We start from the raw sequence: 24,038 nt of genomic DNA, 5'->3' as shown, positions 1-24,038 counted from the left end.
GTCGGTGAACCTCATTGGTTGTTCTCTCACAGTTCATATGTGCTTCCTAGCTACAGGCTCTTGGGTCAGCTATGGCTCAGTGGGACTAGCACAGACCTGCACTCACTGGATGTTAGAAGAATGGCAGGGGGAGGGGTGGTAATCTCATTGAAACCTACCGAATATTGAAAGGCCTAGATAGTGCAAACATGGAGAGGATGTTTCTAATACATAGTGATAGCGTCTAGGACCAGAGCGCACAGCCTCAAAATACAAGGCTGTCCTTTACAACAGAGATGAGAAGAATTTCTTTAGCCAGAGGGTGGTGAATCTGTGGAATTCTTTGTCACAGGTGTCTGTGGAGGCCAAATCATTGGGTATATTTAAAGCGGAAGTTGATAGGTTTTTGATTAGTAAGGATGCGAAAGGTTGCAAGGAGAAGGCAGGTGAATGAGGGTGAGGGGGTTAATAAATGTGTCATGATGGAATGGTGGAAAAGGCTGAATGGGCTGAATGGCCTAATTCTGTTCCTATCTCTTGTGGTCATATGGTGGCATCAGTGGAGGGGAATAAATGGTTGATGTTTCGGTTCAAGACCCTTCATCAGGACTGGAAAGGAAGGGGGCAGAAGCCAAAGAGAGGAGGGGGAGGAGTCATGTTACTCTTCACCCTCCCCCCCCCCCCCCCCCGCATTCATATTGTGGCTTTTGCCGCTTTCCCTTCAAGTCCTGATAAAGAGTCTCAACTAAAACATCGACTGTTTATTCCCCTCCGTGGATGCTGCCTGACTTGTTGAGTTCCTCTGGCATTTTGTGTGTGTTCCTCAAGATTTCCAGCATCTGCAGAATTCCTTGTATTTATAGTAGAATTTTGGATGCAGTTATTACATTAATAATACGGTAAAAGGTGTGGGCTGGGTCAGTGGATAAGCAATGGATATTTAAGTGGCTAGTTTATAAGGAAAGTTTAATCCCAATTCGAAAAAGAGATTGCAAGTGAGAGATAAATCATCTATAGTTAACAAAAGAAGGCAAGGAAAATATTAAATCAAAGACTAGAGCACAAAAATTAGCAAGGGCTAGTGACAGACCAGAGGACTGGATTTTACAAGAACCAGTGGCAAGACACTAAAGAATTAAGAAGGCAAGAGAAAACTCATCATGAATGTTAGCAAGTAAAATTGAGTCAGCAAAGGTGTTAATGGATATAATGGAAGGAAGAGGATAGCTAGTGCATATGGTTGATCCCTTGAGAGTGAGACTGGGAATTAATAACAAAAAGCAAGGAAATTGTAGATAAGTTAAATAAGTACTTTGCCTGAGTTTCTTGAGGATCTAATAAGCAGAGTTGATTGAGGGGAACCTGTAGATGTGCTTCTGTAGGGGAACCCGTAGATGAAGGCATTTGACAGTGTGCTACATAATAGACTGATGAACAAGATAAGCACTCATGGTGTTACGGAAAGTGCGTTAGCATGAGTTGAGGTTGGTTATTGCATAGAAGACAAAGTTAGAATAAATGGGTCTTACTGAGGCAGGAAGAATGTAATTAAGTCAAATTGGCTTTATTGTCATTCAGAAGTACAGTGAGGTACAGGTACAGTGAAAAACTTGCTTGCAAAAGCATCATAGGCATTTGAGTACCAACAACACAGAACATGAGCTATACATAAATTAAATGAGTTGTACAAAACACTGAAGGAAAAGAACTGCAAAACCATACATTAGTGCAAAAACACTCAATATCAGTGCAAGAGTTCTATAGATGTGTGATGGAGAGTATATTGACTGGCTGCATCACAGCCTGGTATGAAAACATCAATGCCCTTGAATGGAAAATCCTAATGGCCCAGTTCATCACGGGTAAAGCCCTCTCCAACACTGGGCACATATACATGGAGTGTTGTCTTAGGAAAGCAGCTCCATCATCAAGGACCCCAACCACCCGGGTCATGCTCTCTTCTCATTGCTGCCATCAGGAAGAAGGTACGGAGTCTTACGACCCATACCACCAGTTGAGGAACATTTATGATTCCACAACCATCAGGCCCTTGAACCAAAGGGGATAACTTCACTCAACTACACTTGCCCCATCACTGAAACATTCCCACAACATATGGACTCACATTCAAGGACTCTTCACCTCATGTTCTCGATATTTATTGTTTATTTATTATTATTTCTTTTTGTATTTGCAGTTTATGGTCTTTTGCACACTGACTGTCCAATTGGTGTGGTCTTTCATTGATTCTATTATGGTTAGCCTCTGGCTAGGATCTTTATGTCCTCGTGTCCACGGGAATGGTACCGGAGGATTGGAGGGAGGCGAATGTTGTCCCCTTGTTCAAAAAAGGTAGTAGGGATAGTCCGGGTAATTATAGACCAGTGAGCCTTATGTCTGTGGTGGAAAAGCTGTTGGAAAAGATTCTTAGAGATAGAATCTATGGGCATTTAGAGAATCATGGTCTGATCAGGGACAGTCAGCATGGCTTTGAGAAGGGCAGATAATCTCTAACAAGCCTGATAGAGTTCTTTGAGGAGGTGACCAGGCATATAGATGAGGGTAGTGCAGTGGATGTGATCTACATGGATTTTAGTAAGGCATTTGACAAGGTTCCACACGGTAGGCTTATTCAGAAAGTCAGAAGGCATGGGATCCAGGGAAGTTTGGCCAGGTGGATTCAGAATTGGTTTGCCTGCAGAAAGCAGAGGGTCATGGTGGAGGGAGTACATTCAGATTGGAGGGTTGTGACTAGTGGTGTCCCACAAGGATCGGTTCTGGGACCTCTACTTTTCGTTATTTTTATTAACAACCTAGATGTTGGGGTAGAAGGGTGGGTTGGCAAGTTTGCGGACGACACAAAGGTTGGTGGTGTTGTAGATAGTGTAGAGGATTGTCAAAGATTGCAGAGAGACATTGATAGAATGCAGAAATGGGCTGAGAAGTGGCAGATGGAGTTCAACCCGGAGAAGTGTGAGGTGGTACACTTTGGAAGGACAAACTCCAAGGCAGAGAACAAAGTAAATGGCAGGATACTTGGGAGTGTGGGGGAACAGAGAGATATGGGGGTACATGTCCACAGATCCCTGAAAGTTGCCTCACAGGTAGATAGGGTAGTTAAAGCTTATGGAGTGTTAGCTTTCATAAGTCGAGGGATATAGTTTAAGAGTCGCGGGGTAATGATGCAGCTCTATAAAACTCTGGTTAGGCCACACTTGGAGTACTGTGTCCAGTTCTGGTCACCTCACTATAGGAAGGATGTGGAAGCATTGGAAAGGGTACAGAGGAGAGTTACCAGGATGCTGCCTGGTTTAGAGTGTATGCATTATGATCAAAGATTAAGGGAGCTATGGCTTTACTCTGGAGAGAAGGAGGATGAGAGGAGACATGATAGAGGTATACAAGATATTAAGAGGAATAGACAGAGTGGACAGCCAGCGCCTCTTCCCCAGGGCACCACTGCTCAATAAAAGAGGACATGGCTTTAAGGTAAGGGGAGGGAAGTTCAAGGGGGATATTAGAGGAAGGTTTTTTTACTCAGAGAGTGGTTGGTGCGTGGAATGTACTGCCTGAGTCAGTGTTGGAGGCAGATACACTGATGAAATTTAAAAGACTACTAGACAGGTATATGGAGGAATTATATATATATTGATTATACACACACACACACACACTTTGAAAATAAATTTACTTTGATCTTTGATGAGGATGTTGGTGCTGTTCCATTGCTGAGGCAAGATTAGAGTTATGCAGGTCGTTTCAAGTCTTGATGTTTGTAAGGAAGAAGCCATTTCTGAATCCAGTAGTGTGGGACATAGGGCTTCTGTACCTTCTGCCGGATGGTAGCAGTGAAAGAGAGGGCTTAACCTGGAAGGTGGGAATCCTTGATGATAGATGCTGCCTTTATGTTTCCTGGAGTTGCTGTCATTGGTGGGGAGGGCTATACCTGTCATGGACTGGGTGTTTCCACTATTCTCTGCAGCCTTTTGCAATCCGATGCATTTGAATTGCAGTACAAGACCATAATGCAACCAGTCAGGATACTTTAACAGTGCATCTGTATAAGGTAGTGACATGCCAAATCTCCTTGAGCTTCTGTGGAAATAGGGGAACTGGCATGCCTTCATTGTAACCGCATCTATGTGCAGAGCCCAGGTCAGGTCATCCAAGATGCTAATGCCCAGGAATTTAATGAGGTCTTCAAGTTCTTGGCCCTTAACCATTTACAATTTGTATTCATGAACCGGAGGAGGAGGCATAGTGTCAGGTATCCCAGGTACGTCAATGGCACAGAGTAGGTGGAAGGGCATGTTGGAATGAGGATAGAACTCTGCAAATGAATATAGATAAGTTGAGAGAGTAGGCAGAAACTTGGCAAAATGAGTTTAATATGAGAAAGTATGAGGTTACACACTAGGGCAAGATAAATCTAAAAGCAGTCTATTATCTAAATGGAGAAATTGCAGATGAATGGAGTACAGAGAGACCTAGGTCTCCTTGTGCATGAACCACGGAAAGATATCAGGCAGAGGTGCTCAGAGACTTGGCCTCAAGGCCCATCGCAATTTTTTTCGAACTATCTATCTAAGGCAATGCATCAAAACAAATTGCAAAACCATTCATTATATGAATACAGTGATCATTTTCCAGATCACATGTCAAGTGGCTCCCTGCTCTGTGCCACTCTTAAGAGAGAGTTACAGCTAGACCTTGTAATTTCAAAACCATTTCTGCTTATAAATTTCAATATATTCAATAATTGTTTTGTTAATTTAATTTTCCCTTTAGGTATTTAAAGATTTTATTGTATTTATTAATGTGAATAGGAGTCACCTGATTATTTTATTATTTTATTACTTTATTGTCGCCAAACAATTGATACTAGAGCATACAATCATCACAGTGATAACTGATTCTGCACTTCGCACTCCCTGGAGTACAAATACACTGCTGGTGATGCATCAGCGTCGCAATTGCTTTGTAGTGCCAGCTGTTCGATTCCTGCTGCTTGCCTAAGGAGTTTGTGTGTTCTCCCCAGTACCGCACGGGTTTCCTCTGGGTGCTCCGCTTTTCTCCCACAGTCTAAAGATGTATGATTAGAGGTAGGTCGTAAGTTGTGGGCATGCTTTGTCGGTGTCAGAAACATGGGAACATTTTGCAGCTGCCCAGAACAATCCTCACTGATTTGATTTGATGCGAAGGACACATTTCACTGTATGTTTTGATGACCACATGACAAATAAAGCTAATCTTTCATTCTGTGTATTATTAATTGATGTGTGTTAATGGTTTTAGGACATTTTAGGATATGTTTATGTTTGGGTGGTGTCAATGTTCCTTGTTACCCCTGAGATGTGATGCTTCTTTCCCTCACACATTACAAGCACTTAATGTAATGGAAGAATTGTAACTACACTCAGTAGCACTTAATTCGGTTCACCTGCTCATTAACGCAAATATTTAATCAGCCAACTCAATGCAGAAAAGCATGCGGACATGGTCAAGCGTTTCAGCCCAAACATTAGGATGAGGGAATAGATGTGATGTGAGTGACTTTGACTGTGGAATGATTATTGGTGCCAGATGGGGCAGTTTCAGTATCTCAGAAACTGCTAATTTGGGATTACAGTTTATAGATTAGCGTTTACAGAGAATGGTGTGAAAAACAAAAGAACATCCAATGAGTGGCATTTCTGAGAGCAAAAGTGCATTGTTAATGAGAGAGTTCAGAGGACAATGGCCAGGGCTGGCTCAAGGTGACAGGAAGGCAGCAGCAACTCAAATAACCATCAGTGACGTGCAGAAGAGCATCTCTGGATGCACATCACGTCAAACCGCGAAGTGGATGGGCTACAGCAGCAGAAGACCATGAGCATGCACTCAATGGCCACTTTATTGGGTACTCCCAGAGAACAAGCATAGGCTGCAATGCAAGTGGAAATAAGGTGGTGCCCTTATAGTTTTCCACTGCGTTCTATAATGATAATTGTTAACTTCTTAGTTGCAAATAATAGCACAATATAATTCTTGATCTTTGAGGAGTTTCCATTCATATCATCTCATTCACAATCTTGAGGCATCCAAAGAACTTCAGACCAATTAGGAATTTTTGGAGTGTAGATATAATGAAGGAACCTTAGCTATTTATACACAGACAACAATGAGATAATGATCCAAATCATCTGTTTGAAAGCTGTGTTTGGGGGAACCAGACTGGGCTGATGATAAGATTATTGACTTCAGGAGAAGGAAAGCAGAGGTCCATGAGCCAGACCTCATCAAGAGATGAGATGGAGAGGCTCAGCAACTTTGAAATCCTTGGTGTTATCATTTCAGAGGACCTGTCCTGGGCCCAGCACTTAAGTGCAATTACAAAGAAAGCACAACAGTGCCTCTACTTCCTTAGGAGCTTGTGAAGATTCTGCATGTCATTTAAAAGCTTGATAAACTTCTATAGATGTGTGGTGAAGAGTATATTGACTGGCTGCATCACAGCTTGGTATGGAAACACCAAAGCCCTTGGACAGAAAACCCTACAAAAAGTAGTGGATACGACTACTCATGGGCTAAGCACTGCCCAACATTGACCACATCTATACGGGGTGTTGTTGCAGGAAAGCAGCATCCATCATTAGGGACCACCACCAGTGGCCCACTTCTCATGTTCTCTTCTCACCTCTGCCATCAGGAAGAAGGTACAGGAGCCTTAGGACTCGGACCATCAGGTTCATGAACAAAGGGGATAATTTCATTCATTTCACTTTCCCCATCACCAAACTGTGGACATAGACTCACTTTCAAGGACTCTTCATCTCATATTATCAATATTAATTATATATTTATTTTTATTACTTTTTTTATTCTTTTTGTATTTACATAGTTTGTTGTCTTTTGCAAACTGGTTGTCCACCCTTTTAGTGTAGTCTTTTATTGATTCTGTTATGGTTATTGGATTTATTGAATATGCCCACAAGAAAATGAACCTTAGGGTTGTAAATGGTGACGTATATGTGCTTTGATAATAAATTTACTTTGAAGTCCCTGGTATACATTTTTATACATACCTTGGAGGGGATACCTCATGTGTAACATCTAATCTGGAAAATGCAATGCCCAATGTAACATCTCGCTTCAGTGCTGTACACCTATCTTAGATTATGTGCTCACGTCTTTGGAGTGGATCTTGAACCTACAATTTAATCCATTGGTAAAAATATGGTGTGGTTGTAGGATAGAGGAAAAAAAATTACTTGAGCAAATTCAAACCACTTTTTTAATGATGCACTGAATTGTTGATCAACATCAGCCATCTCAGCCTGGCTGATAATCTTACCATTTAAAAAATTCTGCCTAGTAATCATACTCCCATTTGTGGCTGGATCCACGCAAGCTGTTACCTGCGTAAGCAATGACCTAATTTGCCTGAAATTATCACAGCTTTCCGATAGAGGAAACTTGATTCTCTTGACCTCGTGCTCATTGACAGCTGCCTCTGCACTGGACCAACAGCTTGATGCAGGATAGAAATACGGAAAAGTGCTTATAGCTTTTTGACTGCTGATCAAGATCAAAGACTCTGAGGGTTTAAATAGAACCAGGCATACTGATTAATGAGCTTTTGCTCATGGGATTTGACAAGCTGCCAGGGATTAAAAAGGACAGAGTCTACTGGAAATTATTTGAAGTAAGTTGTTGCATTTGTGCTTCAGAAAATAGCCAGCAGCACACATTAAAGATTTTGAATTACTCTGCACTGCTGCTCTGTGAATATTGAGTGTTCCATTATCGTGGTTTAGTTCCTCTCCAAACAATGGTCCTTGTGCTGGACTAACAGTGTTGGTTTTCCTCTGTCATGTAAACAGCACTGGTTAATTTAGTTGATTGAACCTGGGTCACTATCTATTAAACCAAGATTTTGTTTCTGATTTAGACTGATTTAAACATCGTGACTTGTTGCTTCAATTGCTAATATTTATTTAGAAATGATGCAATACATAAAGCATGATTATGACTATTTCAGAGTCTCTTCATGACACTTGGAAAATTCAACCAGGCAATTTCTGTCTTGCAACCACAATGCAGTTTCCACATCAGAGCCATATGAAGTGACATCATTCCCCATGCAACATTTTGGGGAACTTGGACCGTGTTGCTCTATGGTTATCAGTCATCGGGTACAGCTAGGATAACTGTACAGTTAGCTCTAAGTAAAATACTCCACTTCATTTTTGTGCCATTCTGTATACCTACATACCTCATCATTGGACTTCCTGTCCTGACGCTCATGTGTCTTCACTACACCACACCAACTCCCCCAAGTGCACCCAGTCTTCTGATTCCTCCCTACAATATTTTCCTTCACCTTTGAATAATGGCCGGCCTTCTCCAAATGTGCAGCTGCTGGGATATTATTCACAGATTATCCCTATCCCCTTCCCCCCCCATCAGCATCCCAGTGCTAGTCAGCTTCCCAATGGTCTTCACTTTCACAAAATGCAGGGCTTCAACGCTCCTGCTACTGTTACCACACAAGTCCTGTCTCGGCTGGATTCTTTTCCCCATTTATCCATAATAAGACTATCAAATTGTCATTGAGTCTCCAGTCCAAAGCCCCAATACTCATCCTTGGGGTCCATCTAAGCTTTTGGCTGAACTGTTGTACCTGGAGGACCAAGTGACATAGACAGAACTTAGATTTTTGCAGTGGGTTAGTATTGTTTGAGATACACTTGAATTTCAAAGCTAGAGTGTCTCCCCATCTCATCAATACTTTAAACAGGAAGGAATACTAGACTTCCTAAAAGCATGTAGTGATGTTGGCAACTGGTTTTGTTGACTAGTGGTCAGGAAGCAATGAGAAGACATAATAGAAAAACATACGTTGGAAAAAAAAACAAGGATCCATTAATTATCTGCAGTAATGATCATCATGGGAACTGTTGTAAAAGTGTGCTCTTTTATTAGGAAGGTTACTGTAAAGGTGTCAACCTCCAGGTGTTTGTAAATTTCTTTGGAGGGGTCTCTTAGAATCAGGATCAGATTTAATATCACTGGCATACATCATGAAATTTGTTGTCTTTGTGACAGCAGTGCAGTGCAATGCATAATAATAGAAAAAAACTTGAATTACTGTGTGTGTGTGTGTGTGTGTGTGTGTGTGTATATATATATATATAATTAAATAAGTAGTGCAAAAACAGAAGTCATGAAGTAGTGTCCATGGATTCAGTGACCATTCAGAAATCAGATAGCAGAGTAGAAGAAGTTGTTCCAGAATCATCGTGCCTTTAGGCTTCTGTAACTCTTTCCTGATGGCAGCAATGAGAAGAGGGCATGTCCTGGATGATGGGAGTCCTTAATGATGGATGTAGCCTTTTTGAGGTGTCGCTCCTTGAAAATGTCCTGGACACTGCAGAGGCTAGTGCCCGTGACGGAGCTGGCTAAGGTTACAACTCTCTGCAGCTCACTGTGATCCTGTGCAGTAGGCCCTCACCACCCACATACAAGATGAAGCCAGCTAGAGTGCTCTCCGCAGTACATCTGTAGAAGTTTACGAGTGTGTTAGATGACATACCAAACTTCCTCAAATTCCTAAGGAAATAGAGCTGCTGTCATGCCTTCTTTGTAGCTGCATTAATATGTTAAGTCCAGGTTAGATCTTCAGAGATATTGACACCCAGGAACTTGAAATTGCTTGCTCTTTCCATTTCTGATCCCTCTATGGTTTGGGTTCCTTCATCTTGCCCTTTCTGAAGCCAACAAACGGTTCTTTGGTCTACTGATATTAAGTACAAGGTTGTTGCTATGACGTCACTCGACCAGCTGATATATCTCACTCTTGTACACTCTATCATTGCCATCTGAAATTGTGCCAGCAGTTGCATTGTCAGCAAATTTATGGATGGCATTTAAGCTGTGCCTAGCTACACAGTCATGGGTGGAGAGTAGAGCAGTGGGCTAAGCACACATCCCTGAGGTGCACCAGTGTTGATTATCAGGGAGGTGAAGATGTTATTTCCAATCTGCACAGATTGTGGTCTTCTGGTTAGGAAGTCGAGGATTCAATAGACAATAGACAGTAGGTACAGGAGTTCTGGCCAGCACCGCCATTCACTGTGACCATGGCTGATCATACACAATCAGTACCCCGTTCCTGCCCTCTCCCCATATCCCTTGACCCCGCTATCTCTAAGAGCTCTATCTAACTCTCTCTTGAATGCGTCCAGAGACTTGGCCTCCACTGCCTTCTGGGGCAAAGCATTCCACGTATCCACCACTCTCTGGGTGAAAAAGTTTTTCCGCATCTCTGTTCTAAATGGCCTACCCCTTATTCGTAAACTGTGGCCTCTAGTTCTGGACTCGCCCATCAGCGGGAACATGCTTCCTGCCTCCAGCGTGTCCAATCCCTTAATAATCTTATATGTTTCAGTTGCTGAGAGAGGTACGGAGGCCCAGGTGCTAGAGCTTTTTGATCAGAACTGTAGGAATGATTATGGACAAGGTATTTACTGTATTTTCTGAGTTAAGACTACCTGTATTCATTCTCACTGTGTGTGTTACTGATAGGGCTAGCATTTATAGCCTGTCCCTAAATTCTTCCTCTAAGAGTAGATTCCTGTCACTGCTTATAAAGAGTTTGTACGTTCTTCTTGTGACCATGTGGGTTTCCTCTGGGTGCTCCTGTTTCCTCCCACAGTCCGAAGACCTACCTGTTGGTAGGTTAATTGGTCATTGTAAATCGTCCTGTGATTAGGCTGGGATTAAATCAGGGGATTGCTAGGCAGCTTGTCTTGAAGGGCTGAAAGGACCTATTCCGTGTCCAATAAATAAATGTTAAATCAAGGACACATGGTCATAACAGAGGTAGTTATTGGAGCCCTATTCAGGCTAGACCACACAGGGACATCAAAACTCCTTCCTGAAAGATAAAGAATCAGGCGAGTTTTCACAAATTTCATATTACCAATTATGGTAAGAGCTCTTTATTCCAGTTTTATTTACTCACTTGAATTTAAGTTGCTTTGCTATCGTGGTGAGATTTATATCTGTGTCGCTGGAAAGATGCATTTAGCATCATTCGTGACTTCAGAATGTCCCAAAATGCTAGACAACCTTGAAGAACTTCTGAGGTGAACGTTCTATTATAGCAGAGGAAAGGTAGCAGCCAGTGTATGTACAACAAACTGTGAAGGTTGTCGAGTTATATAGCACAGACACAGGTCTTTTAGTCCACCCTGAATTCCAAGCCATCATCAGTGCTTTGACTGAAATGCATGGGAGAATGGTCTTTTCTTTCAAACTAGCCAAGGCATTGTTTTCTTCCCTTTTTGTTCCTTTTTATTGTCACTGGAGGTGATGGACATGCCCAACAAGTCTTTCTATTCTGCATTTTGCAACTCCTATACTCCTTTGTCTAGTTCTTTTGTGCATATTTTCACTCTCTTAACTGTTCCCAAACAGTCATTACCTGGAGAATCTTTTCTACAGCTTACCCCCTTCCCCATCAGAGACGTGCACCGCCTTTCTCTCCTCCCCAATTTGGATGAAGGTCTGTGCTCTGAAACATTAACTCTGTTTTTCTTCTATTAAATACAACTTGACCTTCTGTTTCAAGTAGTTATTTTTGGTTTTCATTTTACATTTCCAGCATCTGCAGTTCTGTAAAATTTTATTATAACAATGCCTTCTTAACTAGACAACTAGGAATGGACAATAATGGCAGTACAATATAATTAAACAGCTCATGGACCTAAAATGTTTGGGTTTCCCAATCTAAAATTCCATATAATCTTTTACTACCAACACTTCCTAACTATGAAATCTGTCAGAAAATGGACTTGAGGTTTGGAAGTTAATGGATGAATAAGAAATGAATTAATCAGCCGAAGTGCAAGAAAGCATGCCTGGAAGCTATGACGGAAAGGGGAATAATTAACGTTGCTTCTGATAAAGGTTATCAAGCTATTCACTCTGTGTTTGCTCCGAGTTTGCAGGACTCTTTGTTCCTATTTCAGGTTTCCAGTACATGCTGTATTTTGCTGTTCCTGAAATGCAATCTGCAACCTTTCGTAAGGACAAAGATGTACTTAAGAGTAATTAAATATGACTGACTTCACGCAAGTCCTCTAGCTCAGTTCTAAGATTTATTGTTCTGTACCACAGACATGGGGAAGGACAAGATGATCATTGGCAAGCAGGTGATGGAGATTAGGCACACCCTGAAGGAGCGCCGTGCACTGACTGATGAAGTTTGTGCGACAGGACATACTGCGCAACTCAACGTGAGGAACGAGCGCTGGCGACAAGCCAATGGTAAGTTACCCAGCTGCCCCAACCAGGTTACAGGAAGCTCTTTGAAATATCCAAAAGTAATCCACAGGGTGGTGTGAAGTGGCCCCTGGCCCTTCCCTGTATTTACATTCCTCCATCATATGAAATATACCTTTGTCTTAATTAGGTAAGGAAGATTATTTTGGAAAGCAAATATGAGGCCATCAAATCCACCTGAAATCTCTTAAAGAAAATCAAAAATATTCCAATGAGGAACTTTTCAGCCCATTCCCTTCACCCACCAGAGTTGGGTGAAATTGCTGCTGTGTAGCTTTAGACAATTTTAGAACAAAAACTTTAAACTTTAGTTAGGCTGTATTTGGGACATTGTGTGCATATCTGGACACCACACAGCAGGAAGGATAATGAAGGCTTTGAAGAAGGTGCAGAAGGAATTAATTGGGATATTGCTTGAATGAGAGACTATTATCTATAAGAAGAGGCTGGAACAGTCTGCTCTGGAGCAATGGAGTACAGTCGGCCCTCCTTATCCACAGTTTCCGCATGCGCGAATTCAACCAACCGCAGATCAGGAAAACCCGGAAGTTCTCTCTCCAGCACTCGTTGTTTGAACATGTACAGACTATTTTTTCTTGTCATTATTCCCTAAACAATACAGTATAGCAACTATTTACATAGAATATACATTGTATTAGGTATTATAAGTAATCTGGAGATGATTTTAAAGTACAGGCAGTCCATTTTGAACTAGTTCCGTTCCTGAGTCCATCTTTAAGTCGGATTTGAAGTCGGAACAGGTACATCCGGTATTATTTAGCATCAGTTAGTAGAACGTTTGTCTTAGTATATAGTATATATTTTACCTTTCAATGCATATAACATTTAAGAAACATACGTATTTTGATAATTTAACCACTGCGTTGCTTAGTAATAATTGTAGCTTTCATCGGGGCAGGGCCTTTCACATGCTCCATTAAAATTGTTCTGATCGTTGACCGATTGTAGCCTAATGCTTTTCCAATGACCGATGGCGTTTCACCTCTTTCCAATCACTTTATTACTTCCACCTTATTTTCAATCGTGATCGTGATTATTTTCGTGAACAGAAACATTGCAGATTCAGAGCTGCGCCAGGTCCTAATGTCCACTGCACTGACACAGGTTAAATAAAGTCCGGGGTTCCACTGGGTCCTAAAGACCACAGCACTGAGACAGCTTAAATAAGGGACTTGAGCATCCGTGATTTTTGGTATCTGCGGGGGGGTCCCGGAACTGATCCCCCGTGGATAAGGAGGGCTCACTGTATATGAGAGGCATTTATGTGGTGTACAGTCAGAATCTTTTCTAGGCAAATATGTTTTAAGGCAGGGTTCCCAAACTGGGGGTCCACAGGCCCCTGAGAATGCTAAGGGTATTTTAAAAAAGATTGAAACCCTCTGGTTTAAGTGAACAAGTTTGAAGCGAGAGGAGAATGTTTGAAGGGAATTTCCAAAACAAATTGGACTTATTTCTGACCCAATCCACTGTGTGCTCCATCAGTTTACTCAGTATGTATATGGAATGTAACAGGGTTTAAGTTGATTCTCAGCTTAATGTGATTTATTTGTGAGGTGGTGTCAGAGTGCACATAACCAGCTGGAATGCAATTGAGGTTTCAGGTAATTTATACATTTACGTGGGATGTTTTCCATATTTGCCAATCAGAATGTGTTCTTAATAAAGACAAACTTGGCATGGGTTTACATTAGAAACCCGCATGGTAGCATAGTGGTTGGCACAACACTTCACAGTACCAGTGACCTGGGTTCAATTCCCGCCACTGTCTGTAGAGATTGTACATTGTCCCTGTGACTGTGTGGGTTTCCTCCGGGTGCTCCAGGTTCCACCCACAGTCCAAAGCCGTACCGGTTGGTAGGTTAATTGGTCGTTGTAGATTGTCCCGTGATTAGGTTGGGGTTAAATTAGGGGAGGGGTTGCTGGATAGCAGTGGCTCAAAGAGCCTACTCCAGACTACACTCCAATAAAGGAAGAAACATTTTATTACTGAACTGCACAAACCCTGTGCACATGCAACCAGGTCACCACTGTAGCTTCTAGTTCCGGGTGAACCACTTGCATTGCCCACTGGGAATTGAAGTTCTTTATTAAGCACACATAATAACACCTCTATATTAACAGCTCTAATATTTACTGCGAAGTACAGCTCAGTTGTGAAGATTTTCTTTTGATATGACGTTAAATGTCACTCCTGCCAATGACCTTGAGATGACTGCTATCTCCTGACAAAGGTCAGGTTTTTTTAGACTAGTAAGAGCAGAAACTACTCAGTGGGTCAAACAGCAATTGTGAAGAGACAGGAACAAAATCGATGTTTCAGATTGAAGACCATTCACTAGGTCCATTTCTGCAGCCTGGTCCATTCAGTATTTTCTGTTTTTTTAAATTTCAATTTTCCAGCATTTCTAGTTTCTTTTTTCTTTTTCTTTATGAAAATGATGACTGTTCTGATATTTTTTATAGTAACAGTCAAACTTGACATGATCTTAATTCACTCAAATATCGTGGAAATGATAGCAGGCGAGGAAAGCCTTTAGGTAATTTGTTTTCATCCATTTAGAAAGGCATTATTCATCCCAGTCTTAACTCCATGTTAATAATATAGAATCATACAGCACAGTTGGGGCCCTTTAGCACATGATGTGCTGACCTACGTAAAATGTTCCATGATCAATCTAACCCTTTCCTACATAGCCCGTAGCCTTCCTTTTCTATATCCATCTGCCTAAGAGACTTGTAAAAGTCCCTATTGTCTCAACCTCTACCACCAATGTGTTCCAAGCACCTCCCATTCATTGTTTTAAAAAAAAACCTACCTCTGACATTTCCCCTAAACTTTCCACCAATCACCTTAAATGAATATCCTCTGGTTTTGCCCTTTACTGTACTGGGAGCAACAGGAGAGAACTCATCCAACAAAAAAATGTGCAAACGCCATACAGAGAGCATGCAAAATCAGGGTTGAATCCACATCTCTGAAACTAGATCCAAATTCTTATTATGAACTCTTCTGCCTTTCAGTTTCTTTGCTTTTAAATGTAACTCAGTTATGTGACAGCGTTCCTAGGAATCACCTCAGGTCACCGGTGGTTTGAACTGGTTTAAGTTCAGTACATTCCTTTTTTACCATTTTCCCTGTGCATCAAGAGCTGAGAGCTAACAGTTAGACAATGTAGGCACTGTGCAAAAGTCTTAGGCACGTATATAATATAAAGCTAGGCTGCCTCAGACATTTTGCACGGTACTGTAGTTAATGTGGAGCGGAGAGCAAGTTTGTAAATATGGTGGGAGCAAAGGATATTGAGAATGGTGAGGGTGAAGCACTGTGAGAGGGGTGTGGGACAGGTGGCAGAGGAGTATCAGGGTCAGGGTTGCAGGGGCACCCAACCCTGAGACACTAGACAAGGCAATTTAATTCCAAACAATTAGTTTATTGATCATTGCCAAATGTCTGTCTGGTGTTTCCCACACATCTCCTCTCCATTCCCTTTTCCCCCAAATATGATTCCGCTCTCCCTGCCCCCTTCCCACTCTCAGTCCACAATAGAGACCCATATTAGAATCAGGCTAATCGTCACTCACATATGTATTGAAATTTGTTTTTTTGTGTTACAGCAGTACAGTGCAATACTTCAAATTATTAGAGTACTATCCAAAAGTCATAGGCATCCTAGCTTTATTTATGTGCCTAAGACTCTTGCACAGTACTGTATAGCAGGTGAACAGTGGCCTAATATTCATTTGGTGTCTATTGTCAGAACTGCCTGAGAAGAAGACTATTCAATTTCCCTGTGGTGTGGTAGTGGAGCTAAGCTGTAGTGCCGTTTTCTCCAACGTGATGACAATTTATGTCAACATCAAGGCAAGATCTTCCCAGATATTGGAGTGTAAAGTTTCCCTTCAGAAGCCAAAGGTGAGTGAGCACAATCTGAATAGTCATTTCAGGCTCATGTTTCTGATCAGTCATCAAAATGCTAAGAGAGGCCAACGAGAATTGTACCAGGACACCTATCCAAGTATGTCAGGAGAGCAGGAGACCAAATATCCTCCATCTCAGTGTCTGTGAGTTTCAGATTCTTTCTATCGCGATGTGTCTAGGATTCCAGGTATTCCTTTACTGTAAGTGTGAGGGGATGAAATGTTATTCCCCTTTTGCAATAGCAATGAGTTGTTCTATCATACTGTTTAATGAGTCATGGAGTTTAAAGTACATTTATTATCAAAATATGTATACCATATACAACCTTGAGGCAGCCACAAAACAAAGAAACAATAGAACCTATTAAAAATCCCCAGATAAGAAAGACCATTAACACTCAGTGTGTGGGGGGAGAAAAACGAATCGTGCCAATAATAAAGTAAACAAATAACACACAGAACATTAACTGCACAGTCCCCGAAAGTGAGTCCACAGACATGGAGGCAAGTGATGTGGCTCAAAGAGCCCGATAGCTGCGGGCCATAGCCATGGGGCCAGTTCAGCGCTGAGGCAAGCGCCAATAGTTGCGGCCACAACTGCAGAAACGAGTAAACTCCACGGAGTATTGAGCAGATCACCGTTTTGTCCTTCGCCCTCAACCTTGATGAAATCACGCAAATTGTAAAAAAAAATGTAAACAAAAGCACTTGGAACATGAACTGCAGAGTCCCTGAAAGAGAGAGTGTATTCAGCACTGAGGCTAAATGAAGCCCATTCAGGAGCCCAAAGACTGTAGGGAAACAACTACTCCCAAACCTGGCCGTGTAGGACCCAAGACCCCTGAGTTGCCAATAGTTAGCCCAGAGACACAAGAGACTGCAGATACTGGAGCAATAAAAACCACAAAGTGCTGGAAAAACCCTCGAGATCAGGCACTGAGTTCCTCCAGCAGTTCACCTTTTCCAAGAGTTAGCCCAATTTGAACTGGCACTAACAGGTTGGAGGCACATCTTGTAGATGCCAATACACAGGTATTTGAACAATTAAATTTTGGAGGCCAGAGATGGAGAATAAAGATCAAATTATGTGCTTGTGGGATGTGAATCCCAACACTTACAAATTAACCTATTTGTCACTAATAAAATGAAAGCCAGTACTACTCAAGCATTGGTCATCATTGGATTGAGATCAGAGACACGGTGAACAGGAGGAAGGTCCCATGCTCTTTGCAACAGCTCCGACACCATGGGAAAGGAGTCAGCCGCTTTCAGATTCATCCATGTGTCCAGCTAATGCCTTTGAAAAGTTTCAGTTTAGGAGTCTCAATGATACCAAAGATTTCTTTCCTCCATAGCTGGTGTGGTATATGGGAAAGAACAGTGTCCTGGGAACATGAGGACCTGAGATGCTGGAAATTCAAACAACAACACACACAAAATGCTGGTGGAACACAGCAGGCCAGGCAGCATCTATAAGGAGAAGCACTGTCGACATTTCGGGCCGAGACCTTTCGTCAGGACTAAACGAAAGGAGAGATACTAAGAGATTTGAAAGTAGTGGGGGGAGGGGAAAATGCAAAATGATAGGAGAAGACCGGAGGGGGTGGGATGAAGCTAAGAGCCAGAAAGGTGATTGGCGAAAGTGATACAGAGCTGGAGAAGGGAAAGGATCATGGGACGGGAGGCCTCGGGAGAAAGAAAGTGGGGGGGGGGGGGGGAGCACCAGAGGGAGATGGAGAACAGGCAGGGTGATGGGCAGAGAGAGAGAAAAAAAACAAACAACTAAATATGACAGGGATGGGGTAAGAGGGGAGGAGGGGCATTAACAGAAGTTAGAGAAGTCAGTGTTCATGCCATCAGGTTGGAGGCTACCCAGCCGGTATATAAGGTTTTGTTCCTCCAACCTGAGTGGATTCATCTTGACAGTAGACACCTATACTCGGTCTGCCTGAGAAAGCAGGATCTCCCAGTGGCCACACATTTTAATTCCACATCCCATTCCCATTCTGATATATCCTTCTAAGCGGAACAAGTGCTACACCTGCCCTTACACTTCCTCCCTCACCACCATTCAGGGCCCCAGACAGTCCTTCCAGGTGAGGTGACACTTCACCTGTGACTCGGCTGGTGTGGTATACTGCGTCCGGAGCTCCCAGTGTGGCCTTTTATATATTGGTGAGACCCGACGCAGACTGGGAGACCGTTTTGCTGAACACCTACGCTCGATCCGCCAGAGAAAGCAGGATCTCCCAGTGGCCACACATTTTAATTTCACGTCCCATTCCCATTCCCATTCTGATACGTCTATCCATGGCCTCCTCTACTGTCAAGATGAATCCACACTCAGGTTGGAGGAACAACACCTTATATACGGCTGGGTAGCCTCCAACCTGAAGGCATGAACATTGACTTCTCTAACTTCCGTTAATGCCCCTCCTCCCCTCTTACCCCATCCCTGATATATTCAGTTGTTTGTCTGTTCTCCATCTCCCTCTGGTGCTCCCCCTCTCCCCCTTTCTTTCTCCCGAGGCCTCCCGTCCCATGATCTTTTCCCTTCTCCAGCTCTGTATCACTTTCGCCAATCACCTTTCTGGCTCTTAGCTTCATCCCACCCCCTCCGGTCTTCTCCTATCATTTTGCATTTCCCCCTCCCCCCATTACTTTCAAATCTCTTAGTATCTTTCCTTTCAGTTAGTCCTGATGAAGGGTCTTGGCCCGAAACGTCGACTGTGCTTCTTCCTATAGATGCTGCCTGGCCTGCCGTGTTCCACCAGCATTTTGTGTGTGGTGTCCTTGGAAACCTTGTTCACAGCAATCATAGAAACATAGAAACATAGAAAATAGGTGCAGGAGTAGGGCATTCGGCCCTTCGAGCCTGCACCTCCATTCAGTATGATCATGGCTGATCGTCCAACTCAGAACCCTGTACCTGCTTTCTCTCCATACCCCCTGATCCCTTTAGCCACATCTAACAAGGGCCATATCTAACTTCCTCTTAAATATAGCCAATGAACTGGCCTCAACTGTTTCCTGTGGCAGAGAATTCCACAGATTCACCACTCTCTGTGTGAAGAAGTTTTTCCTCATCTCAGTCCTAAAAAGCTTCCCCTTTATCCTTAAACTGTGACCCCTCGTTCTGGACTTCCCCAACATCGGAAACAATCTTCCTGCATCTAGCCTGTCTAATCCCTTTAGAATTTTATACGTTTCAATAAGATCCCCCCTCAATCTTCTAAATTCCAGTGAGTATAAGCCTAGTCGATCCAGTCTTTCTTCATATGAAAGTCCTGCCATCCCAGGAATCAATCTGGTGAACCTTCTCTATACTCCCTCTATGGCAAGAATGTCTTTCCTCAGATTAGGGGACCAAAACTGCACACAATATTCTAGGTGCGGTCTCACCAAGGCCTTGTACAACTGCAGTAGAACCTTCCTGCTCCTGGACTCAAATCCTTTTGCTATGAATGCCAACATACCATTTGCCTTTTTCACCGCCTGCTGTACCTGCATGCCCACCTTCAATGACTGGTGTACAATGACACCCAGGTCTCGTTACATCTCCCCATTTCCTAATCGGCCTCCGTTCAGATAATAATCTGTTTTCCTGTTCTTGCAACCAAAGTGGATAACCTCACATTTATACACATTAAATTGCATCTGCCATGAATTTGCCCACTCACCTAACCTATCCAAGTCACCCTGCATCCTCTTAGCATCCTCCTCACAGCTAACACCACCGCCCAGCTTCGTGTCATCCGCAAACTTGGAGATGCTGCATTTAATTCCCTCGTCTAAATCATTAATATATATTGTAAGCAACTGGGGTCCCAGCACTGAGCCTTGTGGTACCCCACTAGTCACTGCCTGCCATTCTGAAAAGGTCCCGTTTACTCCCACTCTTTGCTTCCTGACTGCCAACCAATTCTCTATCCACATCAATACCATACCCCCAATACCACGTGCTTTAAGTTTGCACACTAATCTCCTGTGTGGGACCTTGTCAAAAGCCTTTTGAAAATCCAAATATACCACATTCACTGGTTCTCCCCTATCCACTCTACTAGTTACATCTTCAAAAAATTCTATAAGATTCGTCAGACATGATTTTCCTTTCACAAATCCATGCTGACTTTGTCCGATGATTTCACCTCTTTCCAAATGTGCTGTTATCACATCTTTGATAAGCGACTCTAGCATTTTCCCCACCACCGATGTCAGACTAACCGGTCTATAATTCCCCGGTTTCTCTCTCCCTCCTTTTTTAAAAAGTGGGGTTACATTAGCCACCCTCCAATTCTCAGGAACTACCGTAGATTCCGGACTACAGAGCGCACCTGATTAAAAGCCGCTGGCTCTAATTTTAGAAAGAAAATCAATTTTGTACTTGTACAGGCCGCACCAGATTTTCGGCCGCAGGTGTCCCACGTTGTAATATGAGATATTTACACAGAAAGATATTACACGTGAGGATTTTTTAACTTTTAATTAAATCCATATGGTAACATAAACAAATACATATTGCAAATGCTTTTTTTCGAACCGTGCCTGTAACGCGGCTACTTTTAAATATACGTTGCATATACTTTTTTACTGAACAACATTCCAATATCTCCTAACGACTGGTAAAAAATATATATACTGCAGCCTACCAGGAAAAGTTATTGATCGCCTTTAACTTAAAAGCAGCGTTCGCTCAGATCTAATGCCGCTCGCGTAATGCGCTCGCCCCCGCCTTCCCGTTTATCGCAAACCGGCATTTTCCCACAAGACGCGGCGAAACCGGGTATGACGTCATAGCATCCCGCGATGTAGTACAGAAAACAAATATAGTTAAAACACTTCTAACTTTAACTAGAAAATGAATTACTAACAAATGAATTACTAAGCGAAAATATTATAAACTAAATAACTGCCATAAAGGCAGCACAATGCTTTTCTTCGAGTGTTTTCCATGTTGATGAGGGTGAGTACAAATGACTGATTTACAATAATTTAATTGTGAAAGTGCGCTTGATTTATCGTACAATTTCATTGGACCTCTGTGAACTACTCATCAATTTTATTGGTCTACTGTTACGAGGCAAAATGTTTTTGGCGGCATGAAAAAAAATCATGCATTAACCGCACCGTAGTAAAGGCCGCAGTGTTCAAAGCTGTTCAAAATGTGGGAAAAAAGTAGCGGCTTATAATCCGACATCTACGGTAATCCAGAATCTAAGGAGTTTTGAAAAATTATCACTAATGCATCCACTATTTCTTGGGCTACTTCCTTAAGCTCTCTGGGATGCAGACCATCTGGCCCTGGGGATTTATCTGCCTTTAATCCCTTCAATTTACCTAACACCACTTCCCTACTAACATGTATTTCCCTCAGTTCCTCCATCTCACTAGACCCTTGGTCCCTTACTATTTCCTGAAGGCTATTTATGTCCTCCTTAGTGAAGACAAAACCAAAGTAGTTATTCAATTGGTCTGCCATGTCTTTGTTCAAAACCATTAATTTCTATAAGACCATAAATCATAGGAGAATTGGGCCATTCGGCCCATTGAGTTGGCTCTGTCATGGCTAATTTATTTTCCCTCTCAACCCCATTCTTCTGTCTTCTCCCCATAACCTTTCGTGCCCCAACTCATCAAGAACCTGTCAGTGTCCACTTCAAATGTATCAATTGACTTGGTCTCCACAGTTACCTCTGACAATTAATTCCACAGATTCACCATGCTCTGGCTAAAGAAATTCTTCCTCGTCTCTGTTCTAAAGGTACGCCCCTCTATTCTGAGGCTGTGGCCTCTGATCCTAGACTCACCTACTAAAGGAAACATCCTCTTCATATCCACTCTAACTGGGCCTTTCAATATTTGATGGGTTTCAGTGAGATCCTTCCACTTTCTAAAAAAAACTCCAGTGAGTTCAGACCCAGAGCCATCAAACACCCCTCATACATTAACCATTTCATTTCCAGAATAATTCTCGTGAACCTCCTCTAATGCAGACTGATTGCTAAGCACAATTCTTTTACTTCTACAAAAAAATGCTACTGGTTGTGCCCTCCATTCAAGAAAATTGCTGGTTCACCTCTTATAATAATATAAAGGGCTGCTTAACTAAACAATAGGAAAAGGACATTCAAATGGGAAATGAATGAATGAGTGTGCTTCAGATTTTTTTTTGCTCTTTTCTGGCATTTGCTGAACAGCTGTTAGAAAATGAGTTGCTTTACTTGTTTGTTCCAGGAGCTTGCTGATAACATTTCAGACCCTGATGGAGACTCATCCCAAATGGATTCCCTGCTCTCTTCTCTCGATGGCAACCAGCAATCAGACACATCATTGAAGCTCTGTGGCCTGCATAAACTGAAGGTAAAGAGCAAAGAAGCTCACGTCTTCTGGCACCTTTCACAACCTACTAGATTGATGGGTTTGTTATTTGAAGAGAGATTAGGCCAACCTGGTCTGTGCTCTCAGGAATTTAGATGGATGAGAAGTGATCTTATTGTAATATACAAACTTTGTAAAGAGCTTGACAGGGTAAATATGAAGTTGATGTTTCCCCAGGCTGGAGTATTTAAAATCAGGGCTCCCAGTTCAGGACCAGGCAAGAAGAAATTTCTTTACACACAGACGGATCTTTGGAATTCCAAAGGACTGTGATGGTTCAGTCACTAATTACAATTATCTAATAGGTTTTTAGATATTAAAGTCATCAGGGGATATAGGGTCAGTGCAGAAAAATGCTGCATATATAATAAAATATTTTTGAGTAATTATGCAGAAAAACAATACAGATAGCCCCTGCATTATGGGGGGTGGGGGTGAGGGGTGGGCAGAGTGTTGTGCTCCTAGAAAACAGTCCATATTGCATTTTCCATGGTGTAAAGCCACATCATCTACACATGCATCAAGAAGCACAAGTTGAAATAAAAATTATTTTTTACTTAACATGGATTACATGAGAGCGGATTTTATTCCCTATTTTTAAATTTTAGGTTCTGATTTGTGAAGGGCAAATTTATGGAAAAACCACAACACAAGGTTACCTGTAACCAATTTTAAGACGGTTAGATCCAATATGATAAAGATGAGATCATCTATTTTACTGGGACAGTTGAGGCCATAGACCAGGATATTGGATAGAACTCCTTTGCTCTTTTTCAAAATTAAAATGTATCTTTAAATTCAGAAGAGAATAAACAGAGATTTAGTATAATTTCTTTTTGAAATAATATCTACAACATTATAGCAGCTCTGACATTTTTTGGAATATCAGCTTCAGTTATGTACATGAATCTCAGGTGGTAAATTCTTGTGTAGGTTACATTAAGGTTTTCTCGTTGTTAGGCCTTAAATGTGTTTCCGCATAAAACAAAAATCAGCTCTGAAAGGCTATTGCTGACCATTAACACCACTCTGTTTGAATCCATCCGGTGTGGCTTCCGTCACTACCAGAGCAAGGAGACATATTTAACAAAGTGACAAGTGCCATATTTTGTGACTGGTGTTTATGTTCCTTTCATCTATCCCTTAGTTTTCTTGACTTCCTTTTGCCTTTTCATGGTCTGTCCCTTTCCTTGGTGGGACTGCTTTGTTCCACCTTTGTAACACAGTACGTTCAACAGTAGTTTTTTTCCTTCCTGATTCTGCACCATTATCTCCAAAAAAGCTCCGTCAGAAATATTTATGAGCTGATTTTTTTCCCTGCCAGTTAAACACTGGGAAGGAAGAGTCCACTGTCTCCAGCACCCTAGTGACTTTCCACAGACCTTCAGGGCAGGCAATTCCCTTAAGTGGTGTTT

General features: G+C 42.1%; 1 protein-coding gene across 5 annotated transcripts in view; it reads left to right on the top strand.

Moving 5' to 3' along the window:
• malt3 (MALT paracaspase 3) overlaps positions 1-24,038 on the top strand; it is a 133,753-nt gene that overhangs the window by 104,659 nt on the left and 5,056 nt on the right. For all 5 annotated transcript variants that reach the window (XM_073024980.1, XM_073024979.1, XM_073024982.1 and 2 more), the window contains 3 exons: positions 12,142-12,291; positions 16,086-16,240; positions 22,480-22,605. In XM_073024980.1, the coding sequence (XP_072881081.1) occupies positions 12,142-12,291; positions 16,086-16,240; positions 22,480-22,605 (431 nt within the window). The remainder of the gene's footprint in view (positions 1-12,141; positions 12,292-16,085; positions 16,241-22,479; positions 22,606-24,038) is intronic.

The sequence above is a fragment of the Hemitrygon akajei genome, chromosome 21 (genome assembly GCF_048418815.1).
Source record: "Hemitrygon akajei chromosome 21, sHemAka1.3, whole genome shotgun sequence".
Taxonomy (NCBI): Eukaryota; Metazoa; Chordata; class Chondrichthyes; order Myliobatiformes; family Dasyatidae; genus Hemitrygon; species Hemitrygon akajei.
The sequence above is the reverse complement of the archived record's forward strand: the minus strand, read 5'-3'. Positions and strand labels throughout refer to the sequence as shown.